Source organism: Phodopus roborovskii, unplaced genomic scaffold (assembly GCF_943737965.1).
Source record: "Phodopus roborovskii unplaced genomic scaffold, PHOROB, whole genome shotgun sequence".
NCBI classification, from domain to species: domain Eukaryota; kingdom Metazoa; phylum Chordata; class Mammalia; order Rodentia; family Cricetidae; genus Phodopus; species Phodopus roborovskii.
Genome location: NW_026126480.1, coordinates 19086688 through 19111071, shown reverse-complemented (window position 1 = coordinate 19111071; position 24384 = coordinate 19086688). Strand labels below are relative to the sequence as shown.

Genomic DNA, 24384 nt, shown 5'->3' with positions numbered 1-24384 from the left:
GCCAAGCGGCTCCGCTGGACCCTCAGCGCCCCGGGGTCAGTCGGTCCACTGCGGGCTGTTCCTGGCTGGCTTTTCCTCAGGGTGGATGATGATGGAGTGGAAGTAGATGATTGACGCTAGACACCACGCCTCCCCCCACCCCCAAGGACGGTGCACCAGAGGGCGGGGCGCTTTGCTGGCCACGCCCTCTCCCTCGCGCACTGGCCGCTCCCCGTGACGTCATGCTCGGCTATAAAAGGCGCGGGAGCGAGGCTCCCGCGGAGCTGTCAAGGAGCTCGAGGCTGAGGGTGCTCGGGGCGGGAGACCCGGCCGCCGGGCCGCGGGCGCCTCAGCGATGTTTTACTCAGGACTCCTCACCGAGGGTGGCCGCAAGGAGAACGACATGCGGGAAGCGGCGTCCCTGCGGCAGCAGCGCCGGATGAAGCAGGCGGTGCAGTTCATCCACAAAGACTCCGCCGACCTGCTGCCCCTTGACGGCCTCAAAAAGCTGGGCTCTTCCAAGGACACGGTGAGCTCCCCACCCCCGGCCACGCTGGCCTCCGGCCTCCCTCCGGCCGACCGCCGCTATCTCCGGAGCCCTCGCAGCCGCTTTCACTGAGTCACCGGCCAGGCCTGTCGCTGTCCGCTCCCTGGCGGGCGCTCGGCAAAGACCCTCCCTATCTCTCATCCCGGGGGTGGGGGGCGCAGCTTTCCTCGCCCGCCCGCCGGTTTGCTCTCGTTGCAGCCCTCTCCCGAGAGCCTGGCCTTCTCCTCCCCAGTGCAAGGAAGAAGAAAAGAGACCCTGCCCTGCCCTGTTGTCCTCAGATTTCCTTTCCTCCCGCTTATTCGGATCTGAAATTTGGCTCCCGAGGCTGGGACCGCGCAGCCAAGTCTCAGTTCCTGCTGCCTCCTCGCAGGCTGCGTGGCCAGTCCCGTGTCCCAGACAGAGGTGACTCGTAGTGGGTGATTGAGAAAACAGTGGAAAGCGAGGTTTAGTGACAGTTGCTGAATCTAGATGACTTTGGTTGTTTCTACTGCGCCCCTGTCCCTGTCGCCCCAAATCTTTTTAGTTTAGTTTTGGCCTTAATCTACCTTTGATTTTCTACCCTGAATAAGGGTGGGGCGGGCAGGGGGAAAGGGGTTGAGCTTGAATATTTCCAGAACCTAAACATGTCATCACTCTGATCTTGCCCTCTTCTTTAGCCCTCCCTCTAAAGCGTGAGTGGTGGGATGAAGCTCTGATTACTCTATCTCACAGACCAGCTAATAATGCATGTATATAGTTGGAGCTGGAGTTGGTGCAGCCTTTTTTATTTCTGGCAGGACTGTTCTTGGTATTAAGTAGAAGTCCAGGATGTGGGCCAGAATCCAAAACCATATTGTCCTCCATCTATTGAATAAGGGTGAATGGCTGAGGGATATGACCCATATTTAATTCTCATCCCTTTTTCACAAATTTATATCTAACTCTGTAGTTTCATCTGGAGTTTGCTGGTACTTTTTTTTTTTTTATGAGACATCAGGGGTTTGCTATATATAACCTAGGCTGGCTTGGTCCTCAGTACACAGCTCGAGCTGGCCTCTAATTCTGGATTCTCCTGCCTCAGCCTCATGGTTGCTAAGATAATGTAGGCATGCATCACCACTCGCAGCTTTGATTATTTTCTTTTATCTATAGCTTCTGCAGAGAAATTGTGAAACATTGTCTTTTGCAGAAATAAATGCTCTAGATAATCTTTCTAGTATTCTTATATATTGAGCTTCTGAGATACTTAATTTTGAAAGTGGTTGTTGGCCCTGGCTGGCCCCAGTATGGCAATGAAGGCTAGTGATTCTGCTTTTTTTTTTTTTTTTAATAGTTCTAATGATTCATCAGTATCAAAGATTTCCCCCTCTTTCCATTAGATACTCTTGTGAAGGGAAAGAGATACTCTAGTTATCTTACTCTGTTTTTTAAAAGCTGTTTCCCAGCTTGAGCCTGGGTATAGTTGATCTAATGAGTAATTAACATGTATTTCTATCAAAGAGATAATAATTCTTTTTTTTTCCTTCTTTCACTTTAAAGAATTCATGGTTCATTTGACAAACTCGGTCTGAATCTTCTCTCCTTCAGACCAAAGTAATCCTATTCAATAAGGTGGGAAGTATGAAAAGAATTAAAATGTGGCTGTTTAAAATGCTGGATTTAAGGTATAGAGGTTTGGTTTCCCTGGGTGGCTAAGGAGTTCCCTGATGAGAATCACAACATCCTTCTTCCTGAGACTCCTTGTATGACTTAGAACTATGTAAGGGTAATTCTGTCCTGACTCCCTTTGTCACAGCTGAGCCATCGGGAGTGGACAGCATAGAGCATAGCTGAAGGCTACAAAGAGGCGGCTTTCAGGGTGTAGCCATGGGCACGACACACAGCAGTTGACTGTGAAACGCTGAACCATGCTTCACACTCTCTGTACCCCATTTTCATAGTTAACCGCCCTCTCCCACTGTTCTCACACCTTTAATGTGCAAGTTATTGAAGGGAGAAACCAGAACACATCTCAGAAACCAAGGCTGACTGAAGGGGGGCAGGGAGCGTTGCCAGTGCCGGGGTGAAACAGCATCCTTGGAACTGGTATTGCAGCCTGAGTGCAATCTCAGAAAGGATTTTAGAAACACATTTTTATCAACTCATTTACAGACAAGATAGAGCATGCTGATTCCAATTTCTCCCATGGTGTGAAATTTGGAGGGTAAAATTAACTGTAGTTTTTGCTTGAGGTAGTTTGTCAAACAACCCCAATAGAAAGGGGACAAAAAGAAGGCATGGGAGGGGAGGGTGCAGATTCAGCTTTTATTGACTTGAGTTTGACCAGTGTTAAAACGCTGGATTACTTTTCATCATACAAGTATCCCATGTTTTAATTTATGCTGCCGACTTTTCTGAATTATCTACCTTGTATTACACTGTTTCTGTAATGTTTACGGTTTGGTATTAACATTTTTGGTTTGGCAGCTGGCACCTGTAAGGTAACCTCTTGGTCCCAGGATAGTGCCTTTACCCAGTTGCTTTGTGTGTGGAGTTGGCTGAGACAGAGTCTGCTGTGGAAATTAATCATATTTCTTATATCTGGCTCATTTATTTTTGTCATTTCATTGTATTGGGATTTTGTATTAAATTAAGAATTAAAACTAGATTTAACTTAAAAAAAAACTGATAGAACAAACCAGGCATTGGTAGTGCATGCCGTTAATCCCAGCACTTGGGGGGCATAGGCAAGCAGATCTTTGTGAGTTCGAGGCCAGCCTGGTCTACAGAGCAAGTTCAAGGATAGCCAGGACTACAAGAGAAACCCTCTCTGGAAAAACCAAAACAAAACAAAACAAAAATCCTGACAGAGCTACCTAGACAAAAGCAGCCTTATTCTTGGACTTTTGACTATTGTAATTTTTCTTGTTTTGATTACCAGGTTAATAAAAGTTCTTGTTGTACTAAAGACTTTACTCTTTAAAGCAGTTATATCATGTGATGATATGCTGTGTTATATAGCCCAAAACTTTAACCAAACTAACTAGAATTAAGGCCAAGAGAGGGATAGTAGAACACAGTGCAGGAAACTGTCCATTAAATACCTGAGGAGAACAAACCTCTGTCAATTAGAGCTGCTCAGCCTGGTGCCCTATAGATTAGATAGCTATAATGCCACAGGTCAAGAATTAGAGAACTTTGTAGCCTTAAAAAAGGAGTTAAATGCCCATATAATACCAGCCTTTGGAAGGGGATTGTGGTAGGATGGAGAGAGTAGTAGAAGTTGGGGGTGGATATGGTCAAGAGATAGTGAACATATGCATGCAATTGCCAATAAATAAAATGCTATTTTAAAATAATTACTTTTATGAAGATATTGGAGGGAATAAAATATGTCAGGAAAGAACATTCTGGGCAAAAGATACAGCAGTTGTGATAGTCTGGCCATCAGGATTAGAATTGAGAAGAGGCCAGTGTGGTTTGAGCAAAATGAGCAAGGAGTGTGGTGATAGGAGATAAGATAGTAACAGACAAAAAATGGAAGGCTAGATCTGGTTTTTGCCATGTTGAGGATTGAATCAGAACCTTGTACATGTGAGATAAGGATCCTACCACTAAACTACATCTGGCATACATGAAAAAAAAAAAAAAAAACCTTACTGTGGTCACTATGCAGAGAATGAACTGAAGCATAAAAATCAGAAGACAAGTTAGGAGACTGAGAATTATAGACAGAAAAGATAGTAGCTTGGTTAGATTGGAGGTAGTAAAGATGAGAAAAGGGTGTGGTTTAGAGGAAAGAGCAACAGCACTTGGAAGGAAAGAATAGGAAAAGAATCAAGAATGTGTGTGATGCCAGAGAGATGGCTCAGTACTTAAGAAAATTTGTGGCTAACTGGGGTTCAATTCCCTGCACCTACATGGTGCCTCATAACCTTCAGTAGCTCCATTTCCATGGGGTTCAACTCATCCCCTCTTTTGACCTTTCTGAGAGCAAAGATATTCATGCAGGAACAGCACCCATACATATAAAATAAAGTAGACAGAGAGAGAGAGAGAGAGAGAAAAGAAGAAGAGTTGGGTATATTGCCTATAGTTCCAAGCTACCTAAGACTAGACTGGGCAACATCTCAAAAATTAATTAAACATAACCAAAACAAGTAGATGGTTGTGCCAGCTGCTAAGGTTGGCAGAAAGAAGTAACTGACGAAATGTGGAGCTCAAATCTCATTTATTACTGTTAAAGAAAGCAAAATTTGGGTGTGAAGAGATGGCTCAGCAGTTAAAGGCACTGGTTGCTCTTCCAGAGGACCTAGGTTCAATTCCCAGCACCCACATGGCAGCTCACAACTGTCTGTATCTCAAGTTCCAGGTAATCAGACACCCTCGCACAGACATACATGCAGGTAAAACACCAATGCATATAGAATAAAAAATAAACAAATCTTTTAAAAGGAAAGAAAGAGAAGAAAGAAAAGCAAAACTTAGTGAGATTAGTGATTTGTCCAAAGTAATATTTGACAAGGGGTAATTTGCTAAAATTAGAAAGCCCTCATGCAGAGATAATTAAATAGTTGAGATTGGGAAGGGGGATGAGTGGTAGTTAGTAGATCTTGGATCGTAAATTGAGAATTTTTGTTTGATCCAGCTGGAAACAGAACCATTGTAAGGGGAAGAGCTCATGAAGGTAATGTTTTAGGTTTATAGATGCTTAGATTTAGCAGTAGAAATACAGAGTAATATATGAGGAGACAGAATTTCATTCACCAAAATAGGGGAGAGAGAAGAAAAAAACATTTATGGGAAATATGGGTAGGATAAATTCAGTCTGAAGTGCCTGTGGAATGTCCAAGTAGAGGGGCACAGTTGGCACTATGAGCGTGAAACTCAAGAGTAAAAGCTGTGCTTGAGACAGAGTCCTTATAAAGGTAGCAATTTATGCAATGAAAACAGATAAAATTGCCCAAGGCAGAGTGAGAAAAAGGCCAAATATAGAGCCCTGAAGAACAGTGACATTTTAAAATGGAACAGAGGTAAAGGAACCAATAGACAAGGCAAAGGATAAACAGAAAGATGGCTTTAGAAGCTAGTTGGAAGACATGTTCAAGAATAAAAATGTTGGGCTTATTGAAGAATTTTTGATGACAAATATATGGAAGAAATCCATTAGCAATTAAGTAGTTAAATCAATATATGTTTGTATAATAATCTCAAGTATCTGCAGTTGATAGCTCCAAGTATAGGTTGGGAAGATGGCTCAGGGTTTATGAACACACACTGCTCTTCCAGTAGACCTGAATTTGTTTATCAGTACCTACATTGGGTGGTTACAACCACCTGTAACTCCAGATCCAGGGGACCCAATGCTCTCTTCTGTTCTCTGAGGGCGTTGCACTCATGTGCATATACCCCCTGCCCTGACACATAATTATAAATAAATAAAAAATTTAATGTACCAAGTAGGACAGCTATGAGGGAAAAGATGTTAAGCAGGTGTATTGGTTATTTTTCTTGTTACTGTGACAAAAATACCTGCCTAAAGGAACTTTAGGAAATAATGATTTATTTTAGCTCATGGACGGAGGGTACAGTCATTTATGGCAGGTAAGGCATGGTAATAAGAACTTGTGGCCCTGTGTCCTTTGTGTTGCAGTCAAGAAACAGACACATACATAGGCACATGCACAGATGTACACATACACAATTACAGGTACTTAAAAATTAAATAAATCTTCAAAAAATTATCCTGTGTGTGTTATATATACATATAAATACTATTTAGTTTTGCATGTTCTAGCAGATGCTTTAGTTACCTAATTGGTTTTCCATTTTTAGTCCTTTTCTATTTGACTTTCTATACAAATTAGAAAAGCTCAATTCTGTTCCAAGTTTCTTGCAGTGAGGATGGCTGTTGAATTTCATCAATAAGATACAGAAGAAAGAAAAAAAAAACCTGCTAAAGAACTTATAGAAAAACATTTGTTTTTGGTGACAAAAGGGATGGATGGCATCCCATCCTCTTCCCTCCTCTTTTGAATGTGGACATAATGCCTGGATCTAGGGTACCTTGCTTATGGCCATGTGGGCATGTGCAAGAGAAATGAAATTGTTAATCTGCTGAGTTAATGTACGCAGTATCCAACTTCAAATCTCTTGTTGCTTTAGAAAAATAACACTCCACTTAAATCTCTGTAAGCTGGCCTTTCTTGTGGTATCACTATTTCCTAGGCTATGGAATCACCATATATATTTTTTTAACCCCACTGTGAGATTTTCCCCTTCCATGTTAGCATGTCTGTTGGTGTTGTCCTTGTTCAGGTCTTGTTTAGGCAGCCATGTTGAGATTTCATGTTTGTAGCTTCCATGATACTTCTAGAAGTTGCAGTCTTACAGCAAATTTCATGCTCTGCTGGTTCTTAGAATCTTTCCATCCTCCCTTCCTTTGTGTTCCCTGAGCCTTAGGGGCAGGAGTTGTATTATAGATGTTTAGAGCTGAGCATCACATGATCACTTGCTCTTTGCCTTTTGATGGGCTGTGGTTTTCTGTAATGCTTTCTGTTGCAAAAAAAAAAAAAAGATTCTTTGATGGGGGTGAGTTATCTGGTTGGACTCTAGCACAGTATGTACTCATTTTTATTTTTGAGGCAGAGTCTCATATAGCCCAGGCTTATCCTGTACTCACTATGTAGCTAAGGCCGGCCTTGAACACTTACTTGATCTTCCTGTCTCCTCTCAAGTGTTGTGATTATAAGCATGACACCATGTTTGATTCATTTTTTTTTCCTCTTAAAGGCATTCTTTCCATTTTCTCATTTCATTTTGGTCTGGCTGCTGTTCATCTGCTGGCAGAATTTCCTTTGTTGTCTTTCTCTACTGGATCATTTTCAAATTTTTATTTATTTTATGTCTATGAGTGTTTTGCCTGCATATATATATATATGCATGCATATATATATATATATGCATGCATGCCTTGTTCCAGCTGAGGCCAGAAGCTGACATTAGATTCCCTGGGCTTTGAGTTACAGAAAGTTGTAAGCCACACATGAATCCATCCCAGATACTCTGGAAGAGCAGCCAAATGCTCTTCACCACTGAGCCAGCTCTCAAGAATCCCCTCTACTGGAGCCTTTATTTCTTGGACCCTATGTTTTTTGTCTTTTGTCTCCCTCTTTTTTGGTTGAATATCTTTAGGTATCTTCGTATGGTTGTGTGGTAAATAACTCCTTGAGAGTTGATTAATAGCATGGCTAGGTATTTGGATTTTTAAAAATAGTTTTTATTTTATGTATATGGGTGGTTTTGTTTGCATGTATTTGTGTCAATGCAGGCCAGAAGAAAACATCAGAATCTTAGATTAAGGTACCCCTGGAACTGGAGTGATGGGAGGTTATAAGTCTCCATGTGGGTGTTGGGAATTAACCTGTGCTTGTAACCACTGAACCATCTCTCCAGCCCCCACTGTTAGATTTTTGAAGGTATTATTTCATTGTCTTTTAGCATGCTTTTTTTTGTTTTTACTGTTCAAGGATCTTTATCATTATAGCTCCCAATCTTTTGTATTTGGGTCATATTTTTCTCTTTGGAAGCTTTTAGGATCCATGTCATTTATGATATTCCATAGTCATGTGATATCTTTTTGCCTGTTTTCTTTTTTAGTCCCCCCAAGGATGTAATATCTTGAGGTAGATTTTTGCTCCCTTCATTGTGCTAGGCTTTGCCCTCTGAATCTTTAAGTTCACGACCTTCAGTTCTTCCTTAGTGTGGTACCCAATATTATCCTATAGCCGTTATACACATCTGGAAGCCAAACTATTGCCAGCTGTAGTATTTTAAATTGCTTTTACAAAGAGCAAACTTTTAGTATTCCTCCCAACTATTTGGGTCAAGTGGGGGTCATATGCAGGCTTTAATCCAGTGACTATCAGCCTTCCTAATGCTGCAACCCTTTAATACAGTTTCTCATGCTGTGGTGACCATAAGATTATTCCATTGCTACTTCATAACTGTGGTTTTGCTACTGTGATGAACTGTAATATAAGTATCTGATATGCAACCCCCATGTAAGGGTCATTCAACTCCCAAAGGGGTCATGACTCACATGATGAGAACCATTGCTTATACTGTTCTGTTTCTATCCCTGCTCACACCTCAGATGGTAGAAGTTACAATACCTCTAACTTCTCAGTTTTGCCAGGGTTTTGGGTTGGTTGAGAAAACTGCTCTTGCATTTAAGAGCACTTGCTCTCCAGAGGGCTCAAGTTAGGTTCTCAGCACTCATCTTGGCCAGCTAACAGCTGCCTGCTAACTCAGGGGATTTGGCACCTTTTTCCAGCCTCATGTGTGCATGTGCACATGTGGTCACACACAACTAAAATTATATAATTATTTAAAAATAAAATAGTATAAATGTTTTAAAAAATAAAACCTCTGAGCTGCAAGTGGTAGTGCATGCCTTTAATCTCAGCCAGAGGCAGGCAGATCTCTGTGAGTTCAAGGCCAGCCAGAGCTACATAATGAAACCCTGTTTAAAATAAAAAACCTGCTTCTCTACCAACATGGCTAACTTTTTCCTTGGTCATTATCCTCTAAACAATATAGTATAACATCTATTTACATTATATTATATATTGTAAGCAGTCTAGAGATGGTTAAAATATAGGGGAGGATATGACCAGGTTTATATGCAAATAGTCATTATGTTATATAAGGCACAAAATATCCATGATATTTGCAGAGGATCCTGGGATAAATTCTGAGGGTGACTGTACTAGTAGAAAAGTTAGCAAGATAACTTTGCATGTAGTTCCAGAGACCCAAGTTGATAGTGACCTTTGAAAAGTTTGCCATGGCACTCAACTCTGCCAGTCACTCATTCAGAATTAAAAAAAAATATATATGTTCAGGAACTTTTTATGGGCCAGTCTTAGAGGTGTGCATATCACTTTTACTCACATTCTGTCATCTCAAACTCAGTCACATGGCTCTGCCAAAAGAAAGATAGAATCTGGTTAACTGCCCAAGATGGAGGGAACTAGGAGTTTTATAAACATATATCAGCTGCTACCACTCCTGTGGTCTGTGAAGTAAAATAGTGTGAAGCACTCAAATTTTCTCTAGTTCAAGCCAGTTATTACTCAGCTATATGCTGTTTTGATGTCAAATTTTTTACAAAATCTATTTTCCTCTTCTCTTACTTTTTTTTGTTTTTTGTTTTTTGTGTGTGTGTGATTTAAGCCTTTCTTCTTTACTATAATGCTAGAAAAATTTTGGTTGGGAGCATGGTAAATTTCAGCTATATAACCTCCTAAAATCTGTAGGCATGGGGCTGGAGTGATGATTGAATGGTTAAGCAAATTGACTGTTCTTTCAGAGGACCCAGGTTGAATTTTCAGCTTCCACATGGTGGTTCACAACTATTTGTAACTCTAGTTTCAGAGGATTTGATATCCTTTTCTGGCCCCTAAAGGTACCAGGCTTGCACATACACATACATGCAAGCAAAACCCTCATACACATAAAAATGAACAAAAAAGTAAAATTTAAAAATATGTAGACATGGGGCTGGAGAGATGGCTCAGTGGTCAAGAGTACCGGCTGCTCTTTCAGAGGACCCGGGTTCAATTTCCAGTACCCACATGTCAGCTCATAACTGCCTATAACTCCAGTTCCAGGGGATCTGACACCCTTCACACAGACATACATGCAGGCAAAACACAAATCCACATGAGATAAAAATAAATAAATTGCAAAAAATATGTAGATATAATAAAATGATCAAATATCTGAGTTTAATATGGGTTACTTGGTTTCTATAAATCTGCTGTGGAAATTAATTGTATTTCTTATGTCTGGCTCCCTTATTTTTATCATTTCATTGTATTGGACTTTTTGTATTAGATTAAGAACTGAAACCAGATTTATGATTTTAAAAAACAAAACAACTAATAGAGCCACTCATTGGTGGTGTATGCCTTTAATTCCAGCATTTGACAGGGAGAGGCAGGCAGATCTCTGAATCTGAGGCCAGCCTGGTCTACAGAGTGAGTCCCAAGACAGCCAAAACCACACAAAGAAACACTGTCTTAAAAAACCAAAAGAAAAAAAAATAAGTATCCACTATATGTTTTTGAGTTTTGTGGGGATTTTTTTTCTTTCCAGAATCTAGGAATGTCAAGTATGCTCTTTAGCTTACAGAGAAAGGCTCCAGGAGAAAGGGAAGAAAATACAGAAGGATGACTATACTAGGAATGAATTCAGAGTGTTAATGATTAGGTTCCTCTAATAGATTATAAATAACCTGATACTGTTATGTTCAGCAAGACAGTGTAGAAAGAACAAGCTTTTGATGGGAGATTTTGATTAGATAGCCCTTAAAGACCCATATGCAAATTCAGTTTGTCTGGGAAGGTCCTGCTAAGTGGGACTTTTTAGAAACCACCTCCCTGCTTTAGTATGGCTCAAGCTAGGATCCATCTTATTAGTGAAAAAATATGAGATTTCTTTCTATTGAGGAACAAAGTGTTCTTACAGTATTGTGTCACAAAATCGGATTGAGTTAGCACTTTCTCTAGCCACCCTTATCAAGCTAAGAGACATACATTTCCTTCATCAATGCTCCTTCCTCTCCTCTCCCCAGGGATACTAATTTATAGCTTGCTTTGCCAAGAATCAGTGTATTTTGGGAATTTATTTCTTACAGTGAGCCACAGCTCTGACTCCTTTCTTCCTTTGAAATCTGTAAGGTAGCTTATAATAAAGACTTTCCCTCTACTATCCCCTTCCCCAGGACCTCTTGGGACCTACAGTTCTAAGAGTAATGTCTTACCCTGTGAACCAGAGGAGGGATGTGGTTGGTTAGAATCTTGCTATACTTTGAGAGTTTTGAAACATTATTATAAAGTAGGCACAAGATACATGTACATAGAAAATTTCTTAGGTCAAATGACTTAACCTAAAAAAAGAGAGAAGAAGAAATGTTCTAAATGGTCTGGAGGCTACTTTGAGCAGGAATAGAGAGGAACATTATCTACAAACTCAGACCTGTTTCCTGACATTTAGTTTCTTAAACATATATAGTCTGTTAAGTTCTCTCCTTGGTCATTGTCTGTCTGTTTTAACTCTCCACTTTATTGTTAACTATACTTAGTGGTAGAGTGTTTGACTAGAATGCAAACACTAGCATATACTATATTAAATCAATGCCATGGAAAGAGGATGTTGAGGGACAGAAGATAGGAAGAAGAGGAGAAAAATAGATTAATGAGTAACATGATAGGCCAAGTATTTTCAAGTTTACAGATTGCCAGTGAGGATGATTCCTGTGGGGTTTGCTTGGTTCCAAAATGTACATGTTAAGTTTACTCAGCCATGAATTACTGTCTTCCTATTTCATTAGCCAAGCTGGTTAACTCCACCTTTAGAAGAGCCAGGACCATAAGGCATCTGCAAAATAGATATGAAAAGTAAGACTATATAGTGTGACATTTAACAGCAATTAGCAGAGCATCTGAGTACTCTTGACAATCTGCCCTTTTTATAAGGCACTCAATGGACAGAGATCACTTATTCCAGAATAAAGCTTCTTTCTCCTTACTTGCCCTTGTAAAGGGAGGAAGGCAGAAGTCTATATCACCAGGCCTCTTCAGTTCTCTTAAGCCATAGTTGGCCCTAAGTCCATGTATTAGTTACTTCTCTATTACTGTGATAAAGCACCATGACCAAGATAATTTATTAAAGGAAGGGTTTAGTTGAACTTAGAGTTTTAGAGAGTTAGAGTCCATCATCACAGTGAGGAAATGTGGTAACAGACAAGCATGGTGATTGATTGCCTGTGAGCTGAAGGCTCACATCTTGAACCACAAACAGTTAGCAGAGAGGGCACAGTGGGGATATCGCAGGGTTTTGAAAACCTCAAAGTGATGTACTTTTTCCCACAAGACCACACCTCCTGGAGGCAGAAACTGAAGCACAGGCTATGGGTGAATTCTGCTTAAAGGCTTGCTCCTCATAGCTTGCTTCTCATGGCTTATTCAGCCTGCTTTCTATATGCCCCAGAATCACTTTCCCAGGCACAGCACTACCTGCAGTGCGCTGGGCCCTTCCACATCAACTGTCAGTCAATAAAATGCACCACAGGCTTTCCTATGGCCAACCTGATGGGAACATTTTCTCAACTGAGGGGCCATCTTCTCAGGTAACCTGAGTTTATGTCAGGTTGACAAACAAACAAACACAAAAACAAAACAAAACAAAAACCCTAATAATCCAGAGTAGTCTATTACATGCTGATTTATAGACCTGCCCTGAGAATATCAGTGATATCCTCACATGAGGCAAAGTTGGAGCTGCTATGTGGGGTTCCTTCATTACTTCTGTGGAGCCAGGGTGGGGGTGGTGGGAGAAGATGAAGTGACCTGTAAGTAAGAAGCCTCTGCTTTCTGTCCCTCAAGCAACCTCATAACATTCTGCAGAGGCGCCTCATGGAAACCAACCTGTCCAAGCTCCGGAGCAGTCGTGTCCCCTGGGCCTCCAAGACCAACAAATTCAATCAGGCAAAGTCTGAAGGGCTAAAGAAGTGTGAAGACGATGATATGATTTTAGTGTCTTGCCAGGTAATGTTCAGGGAACAGCTTTTCTAGAAAGTAGAATTTGGAGGCCTTTTATAATACCAATAGTAGGCCCTTTCCTTAAACTTTTACAGACAGTGGTTCTTAACATGAGATTAATAAGTGAGCTTTAAAGTTTTATATATTAGAAATACATGTAGTATTTTATATGTGTGCACATTTGAATGGGAAGAAGTACCAAAGCTTTTGTTAGATTTACAAAAGGATGTGTGATGTTTTTAAAGAGCTGGGATGTAGTTCAGTGGTAGAAAATTCATCTAGCATGTTCAAGGCCCTGTATTTGACCCAAGAATGATTTTTTAAAAGATTGTATATATAATATTTAGTATATAAAATGAAAGCCCCCATAGTTCCTTATGGGTATTCTATCCAGTTGAAGGTTGCTCTCAAACCATGCCTTTCATTTGATATCTGCTGCTTCTTGCTCTTTGCTTTTTTCCTCTTTTGCTTCTCTAGATCCTATTAAAGAGTATATTTCCTTCCCACAGTGTGCTGGAAAGGACCTCAAAGCTTTGGTTGACACCGGTTGTCAGTATAATCTCATCTCTTCAGCTTGTGTGGACAGATTGGGGTAAGGAGCCACATGTACTGGGTGCACATCAGATGTAATTATACTCCTTGTTTGAACATTATTTCAGGTTATATATGCTTGGATATATCCACAGAACCACAGAGAAACATGCAAAGTTTTTGTCTAGACCAGAACCAATTTCCTTAATAGAGGGGAAGTGTGGCAGTTGTCAGACAGCGGAAGAGATCCAGGACACTTTGGGCCTTCTGCTACATTTTGAGCAGACTTTTAGACTGTGGGATGAGAGAAAAAAGCCAGGGTTCTCCCTCTCCTGGACAGAGAAAGCCATTCTGTCTTACTGCCATTTCACTCAACCTTTCCTGTTACTTCTTTCCTTTTCCCTACTCTTTCTTCTAGAGTTCCAGATGGCCTCTGAGGTATCTAGCCTAAAATAAGCAGAATCAACTTAGTATTGTTTCCCTTATTTCCCTGTAGAGAGTAAATCATTCCTCAGACCAAATCTCTGCAATTAAACAGTTATTGAGGCAGACCAAGTGGCCTGTTTTGAACTTCATCCAAGACGTGCATATTCTCAAGTGGGCTTACCCAGGGCTTCATTTGGGTTCTAATGAGTGCATTACATATCTTCTACATCTGCCTTGTTCTTGCTCCCCATTACTGCTCTGCCTCCATGAAGTTGGCTCTGTGAATTTTGCACATTACTATCTAGGGTTGGGGTAAAGTAGATTCCAGAACTCCAGTGGGAAGAATCTTAAATTTGTTTTATTTATTTATTTATTTATTTATTTTTAATGTGGTGAAGAGATGAGGTATGTACAATGTGATGGTTCCAAAAAGGCTAATAATGTCCTGGTGCATAATTAGGCAGCAAACTGTCATGATTCTGGAGGAATTAATAACCATCTGTAAAACTGCAATTCGTTTTCTTTTGGATGGGCTGTAACACCAAAAGAGGAAATGGAGGAGAGAAAAAGTGTTGGCACAGAAAATCCATAATTAAGTATTTATCCTAGAACCCATAATAGCTTGGGTGCTAGCTATTCCAATCAGCTTATGTAATTGTGTGAGCCCTTGGTACTGTTCCTTTCTTCCCTTGCCCACAAAAGCAACTCAAATCAGTGAGAACTTTCTCCATAATATTCTTTTCTGGTACCAATATTAATGCACTTACCAAGTAAATGCCTGTCTCCGTTAACCTCAAAACCTAAGAAAATCTTATAGGAATAAACCGAAATAGAAAGGAGGGGTTAAATGGGCCCCTAAACCAAGCCTTTTTAAAATCAAATTTAATTTGTCATCTGATATCTGATACCCACAGATGGGTAAAAGACACATTAATTAAATTACCTCACACATATATGGGGATGTTAGGATGCAAGCAGAATTCTCTGAATGCATCAAAACTCCTTCTTCACAAATGCAGGTAGTGATGTAAGTGTCTTAAAAATAGGAAACAAGTCTCATGGTCTCTTTTGTATTCCCCTGGCATGTTTAGAAAAAAGATTGAAGTAAGTACAAGCTGGCTAGGCCAGGAAGACCCAAAAGAATCCCTATTGTGAATCAGAAATCTTTGCCAATGAGGTTATGATACCTTTCTGTGTTTCAGACTAAAGGACCACGTCAAATCTCACAAGCATGAAGGAGAAAAGCTTTCTCTACCACGGCATCTCAAAGTAGTAGGTCAGATTGAGCACCTACTGATTACAGTGGGGTCTCTCCGTCTGGATTGCCCAGCAGCTGTTGTTGGTGAGTTAAATTGGGGACTAGACCCATGTATCTAACATAAACCTTTCTGAGGTCCATGCCTGTAATACTGAATTCTTCAAAAATCAAAGGTTCCTATTTTCTTGTGCTGTATACCTTTGTACTAAGTTTACCCTTCCAAGTGCAGTAATTAAAATGCCATCATACCCATTTCTGGGGTGTTTTTTTGTTTTTTTTTCTTTCTTGAGACAGGGTCTTTCTAATAGTCCTATCTATCCTGGAGCTCAGTATACAAACAAGGCTGGTTTTGAACTCACAGAGATTCTCCTGTCCCTCCCCCTGAGTGCTGAGATCAAAGGCATGCACAAACATGCTTAGCCCAGCACATTATTTTTTTAATCTTTAAATATGCATTTACTGGTGGCTAGAGAGATGGCTCAGTGGTTTAGAGTAGTTCCTGTTCTTGCAGTAGACTCAGTTTAGGCTCCCAGCATCTACATGGGATGGCTCACAGCCACTTGTGACTCTAGTTCCAAGGGATCTGACACCTTCCTTCTTCTGATGTTCTCAGGCTCCTGTACACATATGTGGTATACACACATACACATAAACACTAAATAAAGAAATCTTTAAAAATACGATGGAGCTAGTGGAATTGCTCAGGGGATTAAGGTGCTTGCCACCAAGCCTGACAGCCTGAGTTTGATCCCCAGAGCCTACATGAGGAACGAGAAAACAGTTTTGCAAATTGTTCTTTGACTTCCACACGTGATATATGGCACAGGGGCTCCCCCATGAAATAAATACATGTAATTAACTTCTTTAGTAATAAAATATTATAAATCATATAAGTACACAAATGTTCTTCAGGCATATCCCACTTCCCTTTCTCACTCTTCTCAGTCCAGTTAGTCCCCATTGTTTCCCTAGACAGCTTCACTACTATTTTATGTTATCTGTTTATATATGATTTTGTGTATGAAGTCTGACACAAACAAATGAGAGAAAACAAGAAGTATTTGTCTTTTTGGCATTAACTTATTTCCAGTTGCATCTCCTATCCTACAAATGACATAGCTTCATTCTTCTTTATGGTTAAAAAAGAAAATCCATTGTACATATAGGCCACAAGGAAACAGACTTTCTCTACATTTACTTATTTACCCATTTGGGGAGGGGGTATGCTCATGGGACAAGACACTTGTATGAAGGTCAGAGGTTAGTTAGGTCTTTCCCTCTACCATGTGGATTCCAAGGGTTAAATCAGGTCTTCAGTACTGGCAAGCTCCTTGCCCACTGAGAAATCTTACCTGCCTAGAGACAGATATTTTTATGTGCAAGTTAAAATACCTCCCAGGGCACTTTTCATGAACTTGGTATTTGTAACACAAGTTCTAATAGATCTTAATAATAAAAGCCTGGAGTCAGTCATTAGGGTGTGAAGGCTGAAAAATCTGAGAAGCAGAGCAGCCAGCCACTAGAACTCTTACCTCTATAAAATCCTCAGACTGAAAAGACCTAGTTCCTATCTCTTCTTGCCTATATTTCAATCTCCACCCAGCCATCTCACTTCCTGTCTGCTTGTACAGACCTCCAGAGGTCTATGGTTAGCTAGTGGCTAGCTCTACCCTCTGGTCTTCAGGCAAAGTTTATTTGTTAGAGTATAAAGAAGATATCATCACAGCTATTGATGAAGGCAAGATGTTCTTACTTCTCTACCATAAATTCTTAATTGCCTGCTCTCCCTCTGTGCTTCTCATATGTTCAGTATTAGACTAACTGCCTAGTTTCTGTTGAAGGCCTCTTCTTCTTGAGTGAAAAACACTCTGGTTTGAATTTTGGCTCTTACCTTTTTTTAACTGTAATAATCTGAGAAAGTACTCAATAATAAATGTTCAACAGATATTTATTGGCTAGTTAGCTAGCTGATTTGTTGATGGGTGGGTGGATGGATAGATTGATGGGGGGGAGGGGGACAAATGAACCTAACGGTGATTAGGCTGACATCCAAGCCAGCATGGAAGTATCTGAATCTTACTGTTTTGTTTTTTTAGATGACAATGAAAAAAACTTGTCACTTGGTCTGCAGACTCTTAGATCCCTGAAGGTAGGCCAGAATCTACTTGTCCTGTGACCCATCCTCTCAGAGGCAGGGAACTGAGAGTAGCATCACTGACACGTGACCAGTGGTCCTCCTTTGTTTTAGTGTATCATAAATTTGGACAAGCACCGGCTGATTGTTGGGAAGTCAGACAAAGAAGAAATCCCTTTTGTGGAGACAGTTTCTTTGAATGAAGACAAGTGAGTACAGAAACCAGCCAGTGAAGACAGATCAATCTGTTATGAGTTGTGGATTCTCACACAGTGTGACTGTCAGTTTTCAGTCATAGCAGAAGTCTGCCCTTCCCCAGACCAGAGTTCACTGTCCCACAGAACTCTGTAGTCCACATGTTATAATAATTAAAAAACTAAAACAAACAAGACCACACAGAATGGAGGAAGAAATCAACAGCTCTTTAAGCTAGAGGTGTGTGTGTGTGTGTGTGTGTGTGTGTGTGTGTGTGTGTGTGTAACAGAATTTCAGTATATAGCTCAAGCATGGAATGGGGTGTGAGGTAGAAGTGGGGTATTGAGATAGGGTTTTAGTATGTATCCCAGGATGGCTTTGAATTTATGAGCCTCCTGCCTTTGCCTCCTAAGTGCTGGGATTATATGTGTATGCATGAGAAGTTTTAAAGCCATCAGATTAACTTCTTTGAATTTGCTATCAATCCTTTTTTCTTTCTCCTTTCAGCACGTCAGAAGCGTAATTGCAGCCTGGAACGTGTCTGCAGGTGCACACACACACCAGGTTGACAGACTGAGAAAACTGGGTTTTAACTAAATGCAGTAGTAACTTGCTCTGGACCAAGTCCTTCCCTTCAGTACATCCTGCAGGGGCTTCTTCCCACTCAGACCTTTCTAGACTATAGTTTGTGCTTAGAGATCTTGTCTAGTTAATGGCTTAATGGTTAAACAGCCATTGTTTTTTACTTCTTTGAATATTTAATTTATAGACCCTTTTTGACACTGCCAGGTCTCATTTGTGGCCTATTTCTCTGCTTATTCCAAGAATTTGCTTTTATTAGTCCAGTGTAGGGGCTGCCAGGTTCTATTTCTCTATAGATAACACTTAATTTTTAAATAGTAAAATATATAGTAAATAGGAACCTCTTTTTTAGCTGTTTCAAAGAGATATAGAAACATGTCTTGAAGTCTCTTCTAATGAAGTAATTGATTTTTCCAGTGCGAATTGATGTCTCAGAGAGATCACCTATTCCAGACAATTGAGTTAAACACACAGACAGGCAAGTGAATTGTCTAAACTTACACATTAAGTCAGCGACAGAAGACAGCCAGAATCCAGCCTGACATCCAAACCAAGGCCCTTGTGCTGTTTCACTTTTCACCAAGCCTTAAGAGGAAGGCAGCAGGGTGAGAGTGCAAAACACAGAGGGTCCTGATGCATGCGGGTTAGTGGTGGAGTTTGTGTCTAATGTGCACAAGGTCCTGGGCTCAATTGCCAGCATTAGACGTAGAGAGAGATGGTTGAGTGACTAAGAGTGCTTTCGCAGCAAGCATGAAGACTGCCATTTGGATCCCAGTACCCAAACAAAAGCTGGGCACAGTCCTACACACACCTGTGATCCCCGAACTGAGGGCGTAGAAGACAGGGTAACTGCTGGGACTTTCTAGCTGCTGGTCTAGCCAAAAGAGGGAGAGAAAGAGTGAGAGGGGGCGAGATTTCTCCAGAGACCCTGCCTCAAAGGAACAAAGTAGAGAGTGATAGAGGAATAGAGGACAACATGTTCCTCTGGCCTCTGTGAGCGTGCACAGGTGCACAGCTCCACATACACTCCTACAAATCCCTACACAAACCCTCTCATAGGCATATACCACAGAAGACAATGAGATGGGGGGGGCATAAAAAACAAGCTGTAAAGACAGTCTCTCACAGTGAATTTAACAATCTAATTGTCACTACGAGACACTGATTGCCCCTAAGAACCAGCCAGAATTTCTGTCTGTTTTTGTTTCATATAACAATGATCCAAGTAGCTGGAAAGAGAGGTAGAAAGGAAAAATAAAAGTCAAAGTAGGGCCAGGATAGAAGGGAGGGGACTGAGTACACTCGGTCAGTGGGAAAGCCTACCTGGGAAACTACCCTGGCATTGAAATAGAGAGTGAATCATCCAGGCAGGCAATTGAAGATTGGGAAATACCCCAGTACAAGGCAGTGTTATGAACCATCAAGAGCTGGGTGTGGTGCATGCCTTTAATCCCAGCACTCAGAAGGCAGAGGCACGTGAGTCTCTGAGTATGACACCACCTGGTCTACAAAGTGAGTTCCAGGCCAGTCAGGAACACACACCTCAAAAGACAAATAAACAAAATAAAACAGAATGGCCTTTATGACTGCCTAGGATTTCCTGACTCATCTCAGTGGTCTGGGGAAATTACAGGGAGGTTGTTGTTAGCTTTTGCTAGCATGTTATCTCAGGTATAGAGGTACCTATAATGGAACCTTCCCTTCAGTTCAGTTATAGAAATATTTGGCTAGTCAGAAACTATTCAACTGTGAGTATCCCTTTACAATGTTCCTAAGTCTACCCTTGGCTCATAGCAGTAGTTTTCAAACTTTGAATCTCGTCTAGTGTCCCAGCCATCCAGTCTGCCTATGAGAGAGGAATGTGCCCTTCCACTGAGTTTGTGTTTACCACAGCATCACACTGGCCTGCTTCTCATAGGCCAGAGCTGGAAGATGTCATTCCCCTTATTTTCCCTGACTCTTGACTGCAAGGGAAGCAGACTGCAGGCTCCTTCTAGTGTCTCCTTATTTGGATTTCTTAAGGTCAGGAATCCTCAGGTTCTTGAAAGATGCACTTGATCCTGGCCCTTTTGAGTTCATCACTGTATGGCATTAGAATGATTAGATGGCCCTTAGTGTTCTTTTGGTCCCTGAAAGTCAGTCACTGACTTTTCAATTTGGAAACAGAAATGGCTGGGGTGAACTGGACTACATGTCATAGTTCACTCAGCTCATTCAAATCATCTGAAATCTTTAACCAAATTACTTTAATCCCCAGGAACAAGAGACTCCCAAAATGCTTCAAGATAGCCTGGAACTCAGTATGTAGATGAGGAGGCCTCAAATTCATATATATCTGTCTGCCTCTGCATCCTGTCATTAATGCTTTTTAAATGCTGCCAAAATTAGTTAATCTTATAGCTTCTGTCTCCCCAATGTTCCCAAAGGGATACTAGCTCTGCTTTGGGGAGCTAGCAAAGTAAGAAGATAAATGAGTTTTTCTTAGTCAGAAATTTAGTGTTTCTAAGGGTATAAAAAAGTGTCTACTGCATCATAGTTTTGAGTCCCTGGGAAATAGTAGCCAACCTGTCTCATTCCTTAATAGATGTCACATCCAGGAAGTTGAAAAAATTACTTTTGGTATTCCTGTCTAATTTGAAGAGGGAATATTTTATGATTTTCCTTTTTCCTTGCTCTGCACACAGCTCACTAGTATGACTTTCTGTTCCTTAGCTCAGAGCATCTATAGATGGGATTACCTAGCTACCCTTACTCTCGTGTAGTAGAAATACCTTTTCAGGCTGGGGACATGGAGGAGATGAACTGGATTCCTCCCTCCTTCTGTTGCCAGGTCTCTCTGCATTAGCACTTTATCTGCTCAGTGTTTTTGGCTGTACTGGGCTTATTTGTGACACTGATATATCAATAAACTGGACCCTTTCCCTCTGTGTGCTTGTCTGATAATCTTTGTGCCAGGGTTAGGACCTGGAAAGTGGAGGAGTCAGGGCCCAATCTGACTGCATCAGCCTTCTGCTTTAAGGCCTGCTGAATGCAAGGCAGCTCAACTGTTGCTACTGCTTTGGCTCCCTCTTAAAGTCTTTGGACAGAGTAGTGAATCTCACTGAACCTGGCTTTGTGTCTATGAAACAATTTAAAAAAGTACTGAATTCACAGTATAAAGTGCTGGGTACTCACCAAGCCTTCATCTACAAGAACAGTCTTTTATGTTGAACCCATCCCAATATAGTGACAACTCACAAAAGCTGTCACTGTTATCCCAACCCTGCTCAACTTTCCACCACCTGTATTTTCCTAGCACTCTGCCCCCAAAACCACATCATTTGGGGCAGGATTTGTGCCTCTGGCAGCAGGGAAGGGACAGGAGGTCTGGCTAGACTCTAAGATGAGGTCTTCTTGGGAAGTTCAGGAGCAGGTAGTCATAGCTGCTCTGATTTCAAGATGACAACAGCTGAGGGACTGGAGAGAGGGCTTAGTGGTTAAGGGCACTGGCTGCTTCTGCATCAGTTACAACTGTTTTGTTATTTTAGGAACCCAAGAATTTAGCAGCCACAGTGGCATCAGCAGCTCCGGAAACAGACATGACATTCTGGCTGCAAGATTACTGGTACTAAGATGGACACTAGTCAGTGATCACATGTATGATAAAGCATGCTTAACGTGTTTCACAGAGTGCAGAAAATCTTGCATTTAAGGAAACTAAATAAGATGGGCAAACTGACAGGTGCACATGTCACAGTGACCACTTGGGCTTCTTAATTCTGACTTTAAGTTTGGAGACGGCTCCTCTTGCCTTCCTGATCATTGCCCACAAGAGAGTTTTTCAGGCTTTCCTGAGAGATGAGAGTACCCTGGCCTGTTAATCAAGAAGAATGGAGTAGGGGCTGGGGACTCTGCTTAGTGGAAAAGAATTTGCCTAGCATGTGTGAGGTTCTGGGCTCAACCCCTAGCAGGTAAAAGAAATAAGAAAGGGACTAGGAAAACCTACTTAAAGGGAACCCAGGAAAAGGGCAGGGAGGAGGACAGATGCTCAGAGTGCTGAGTATAAACAAAATGGCTCTAAAGTAATCCTGGTTAGAGGTCTTTCCTCACCTACCTCAGTTCCCCAGGGTCTGCCATTCGCACATTGGGTATCTCAGTCTCATCTCTCCAGTAGGAAAGAAATCAAACAAGGACTCAAGTACCTGTTATCCCTGTGACAACTAAAGGAATTTCTTTCCCTTTCCCTGATCCCCACATGAATGCTTAGATATTAGTCCCCAGCTCCAAAGATACTAACACAAAGGCCCACAAGATTTTGGTAGGGGGGAGCACAAATGCATATATGAAAACACAATTTTACCATAATGAAGTAAGTTAGGAAAAAATCTGCAAAACTGCAGACAGGTTATACTTGTCAAGGAAGTTTTTCTGGCATTAAAAACCCATGATCTACATGAATAGGTCGTACATGTATAAGCAGCACAGAGCAAGAGGAGCCGAGCTTTCCATTTCTATTAAAGTCAGCTGAAATTACATTTATTTTTGGTAGACATAACTTCTCCCAAACCCTCAGGATACCTGTGCCAGTTTCTCCCCATCACTGCTCTTTTTACCTTAAACTAAATCTCCAGTCTATGGTCAGTTACACTCCACTAATGGCTGCCACACTGTGCATTCTAGAACAAAAAAATTTTCTAGTAGCCACATTGAAGGTTTTTTTTAACAGAAAAAAATGATTATTTTAATACAATATATCCAAAAATACTTAAATGTTAATCATTATTTACAGTTTTTACTTTATGTGTATAGGTTTCTTGCCAGCATGTATGAATGTGCACCAGAGCACTAAGAGCTACTGGGGAACAGAAAAGAGGAACCACACCCCTAGAACAGGAGTTATAGAAGGTTATAAGCTGCCATGTGGGTGCTAGAAACCAAACTCAGTCCTCTCTTCAAGAGCAGCCAAGTGCTCACATTGCTGAGTCATCTCTCCAGCCCCAACTTTAACCACTGTTTTTAAAAGACTTTTTTCATGTTTTTCTCATGCTGACTTGAAATCCAGTACAGTTACAGCTAGCTCAGTTTACATTACTCACATCTCAAATGTTCTGCCCAGACTGAGTGTATCTGATACTTCTTCACTAAACAGATGAGGTGGTCCTGAATTGGGGACCCATGCCTATGGTCTGACATTAAGGAGGCTGAGGGAGAAGGAGCACTTGAGACCACAAGCTTGAGACAGCCCGGACAAAGGACAAAATAACCCATCAGCCTGGGGCACTGTTGTAGTCCTCTAAGTCTTTGCATCCCATCCAACCTTTGAAAAGAACTGTGAAGGAGGTACACAGGAGGGTTCCTATGCTCTATCTCAAGAACACATATTCCTTTCAGATGTCAGACTTACAGCTCCAAGCTGATCCAAATTGGCTACTTAGGTCAGCTTTTACCAATCAGATCCACAGTGCCTCACCAATAAATTTCATACTGACAGTCCTTCGATCAGCAGGACACCACTTAGAAGGATCTGAATTATCCCTGGTGTGACAGCACCTTCACAAGAACTGGTGAGAAAGCATCCAGTCCTGCTGATTTCGCTCTGGGCCAGTTGCCATTAGGACTAAAAAGAGCTAAATATATTTAATGTTATAGCACTTTGTGCTAGCTTCTTATCCACCAGCATCAACAAGAATCATACTGTAGAAAAATATTGAGACAATTCTACCTAGTAATTAAAACATTTTCACCAACCACATAAAAAGGGGGGGGGGTAAAATGGGAGTAGATTTTGAAATTCATAGAATTCAGTTCCCTCATATTCAAGTGATTTTCCTGATGACAGCACGCTGCATCCTTTCCACTACCCCCAGGGTCTCTACTAAGATTATATATATAATTTTTGAGGCACTGCGTCCTCTCTATGGTGTCCTAAAGTACCAGCAGTAGACACATCAAAGGGTAGGGTTAGCGTTCCCTGAACTGAGGGGTTGGCTGATTTAAATAGGCATTGCCTCACAGAAGCTTAGTGCCTGGGTTCTCCACCTCCAGTAGTCCTGGGCGGGCGGGGAGAGGGGGTGCTTTGCTGCCGGGGCGGTCCACACGTAGCTGAGCCTGACTTAAGCCAGCCAAGCTCCCGGGTCGTGGTCCACTTCCCAACCCCATGCTGCACCAAGGCGGTCGGCCCTTAGTG

At 41.3% G+C, this 24384-nt stretch overlaps 1 protein-coding gene across 1 annotated transcript; it reads left to right on the top strand.

Moving 5' to 3' along the window:
• The first annotated feature begins 251 nt into the window (after positions 1-251).
• Nrip3 (nuclear receptor interacting protein 3) lies at positions 252-18421 on the top strand. The gene is made up of 7 exons (XM_051192657.1): positions 252-508; positions 12937-13098; positions 13602-13684; positions 15252-15391; positions 17404-17456; positions 17556-17650; positions 18144-18421. The coding sequence occupies exons 1-7, from the start codon at positions 335-337 to the stop codon at positions 18157-18159; spliced, it is 723 nt and encodes a 240-aa protein (XP_051048614.1). The 5' UTR covers positions 252-334; the 3' UTR covers positions 18160-18421.
• The last annotated feature ends 5963 nt before the right edge of the window (positions 18422-24384 follow it).

Bases quoted from the DNA above. Each gene is read 5' to 3' on its own strand.
- Nrip3 (XM_051192657.1), top strand. From the start codon at position 335: ATGTTTTACTCAGGACTCCTCACCGAGGGTGGCCGCAAGGAGAACGAC. The intron at 509-12,936 runs GTGAGCTCCCCA...CTGTCCCTCAAG, and splicing joins TGGGCTCTTCCAAGGACACG to CAACCTCATAACATTCTGCA. The intron at 15,392-17,403 runs GTGAGTTAAATT...TTGTTTTTTTAG, and splicing joins TTGCCCAGCAGCTGTTGTTG to ATGACAATGAAAAAAACTTG.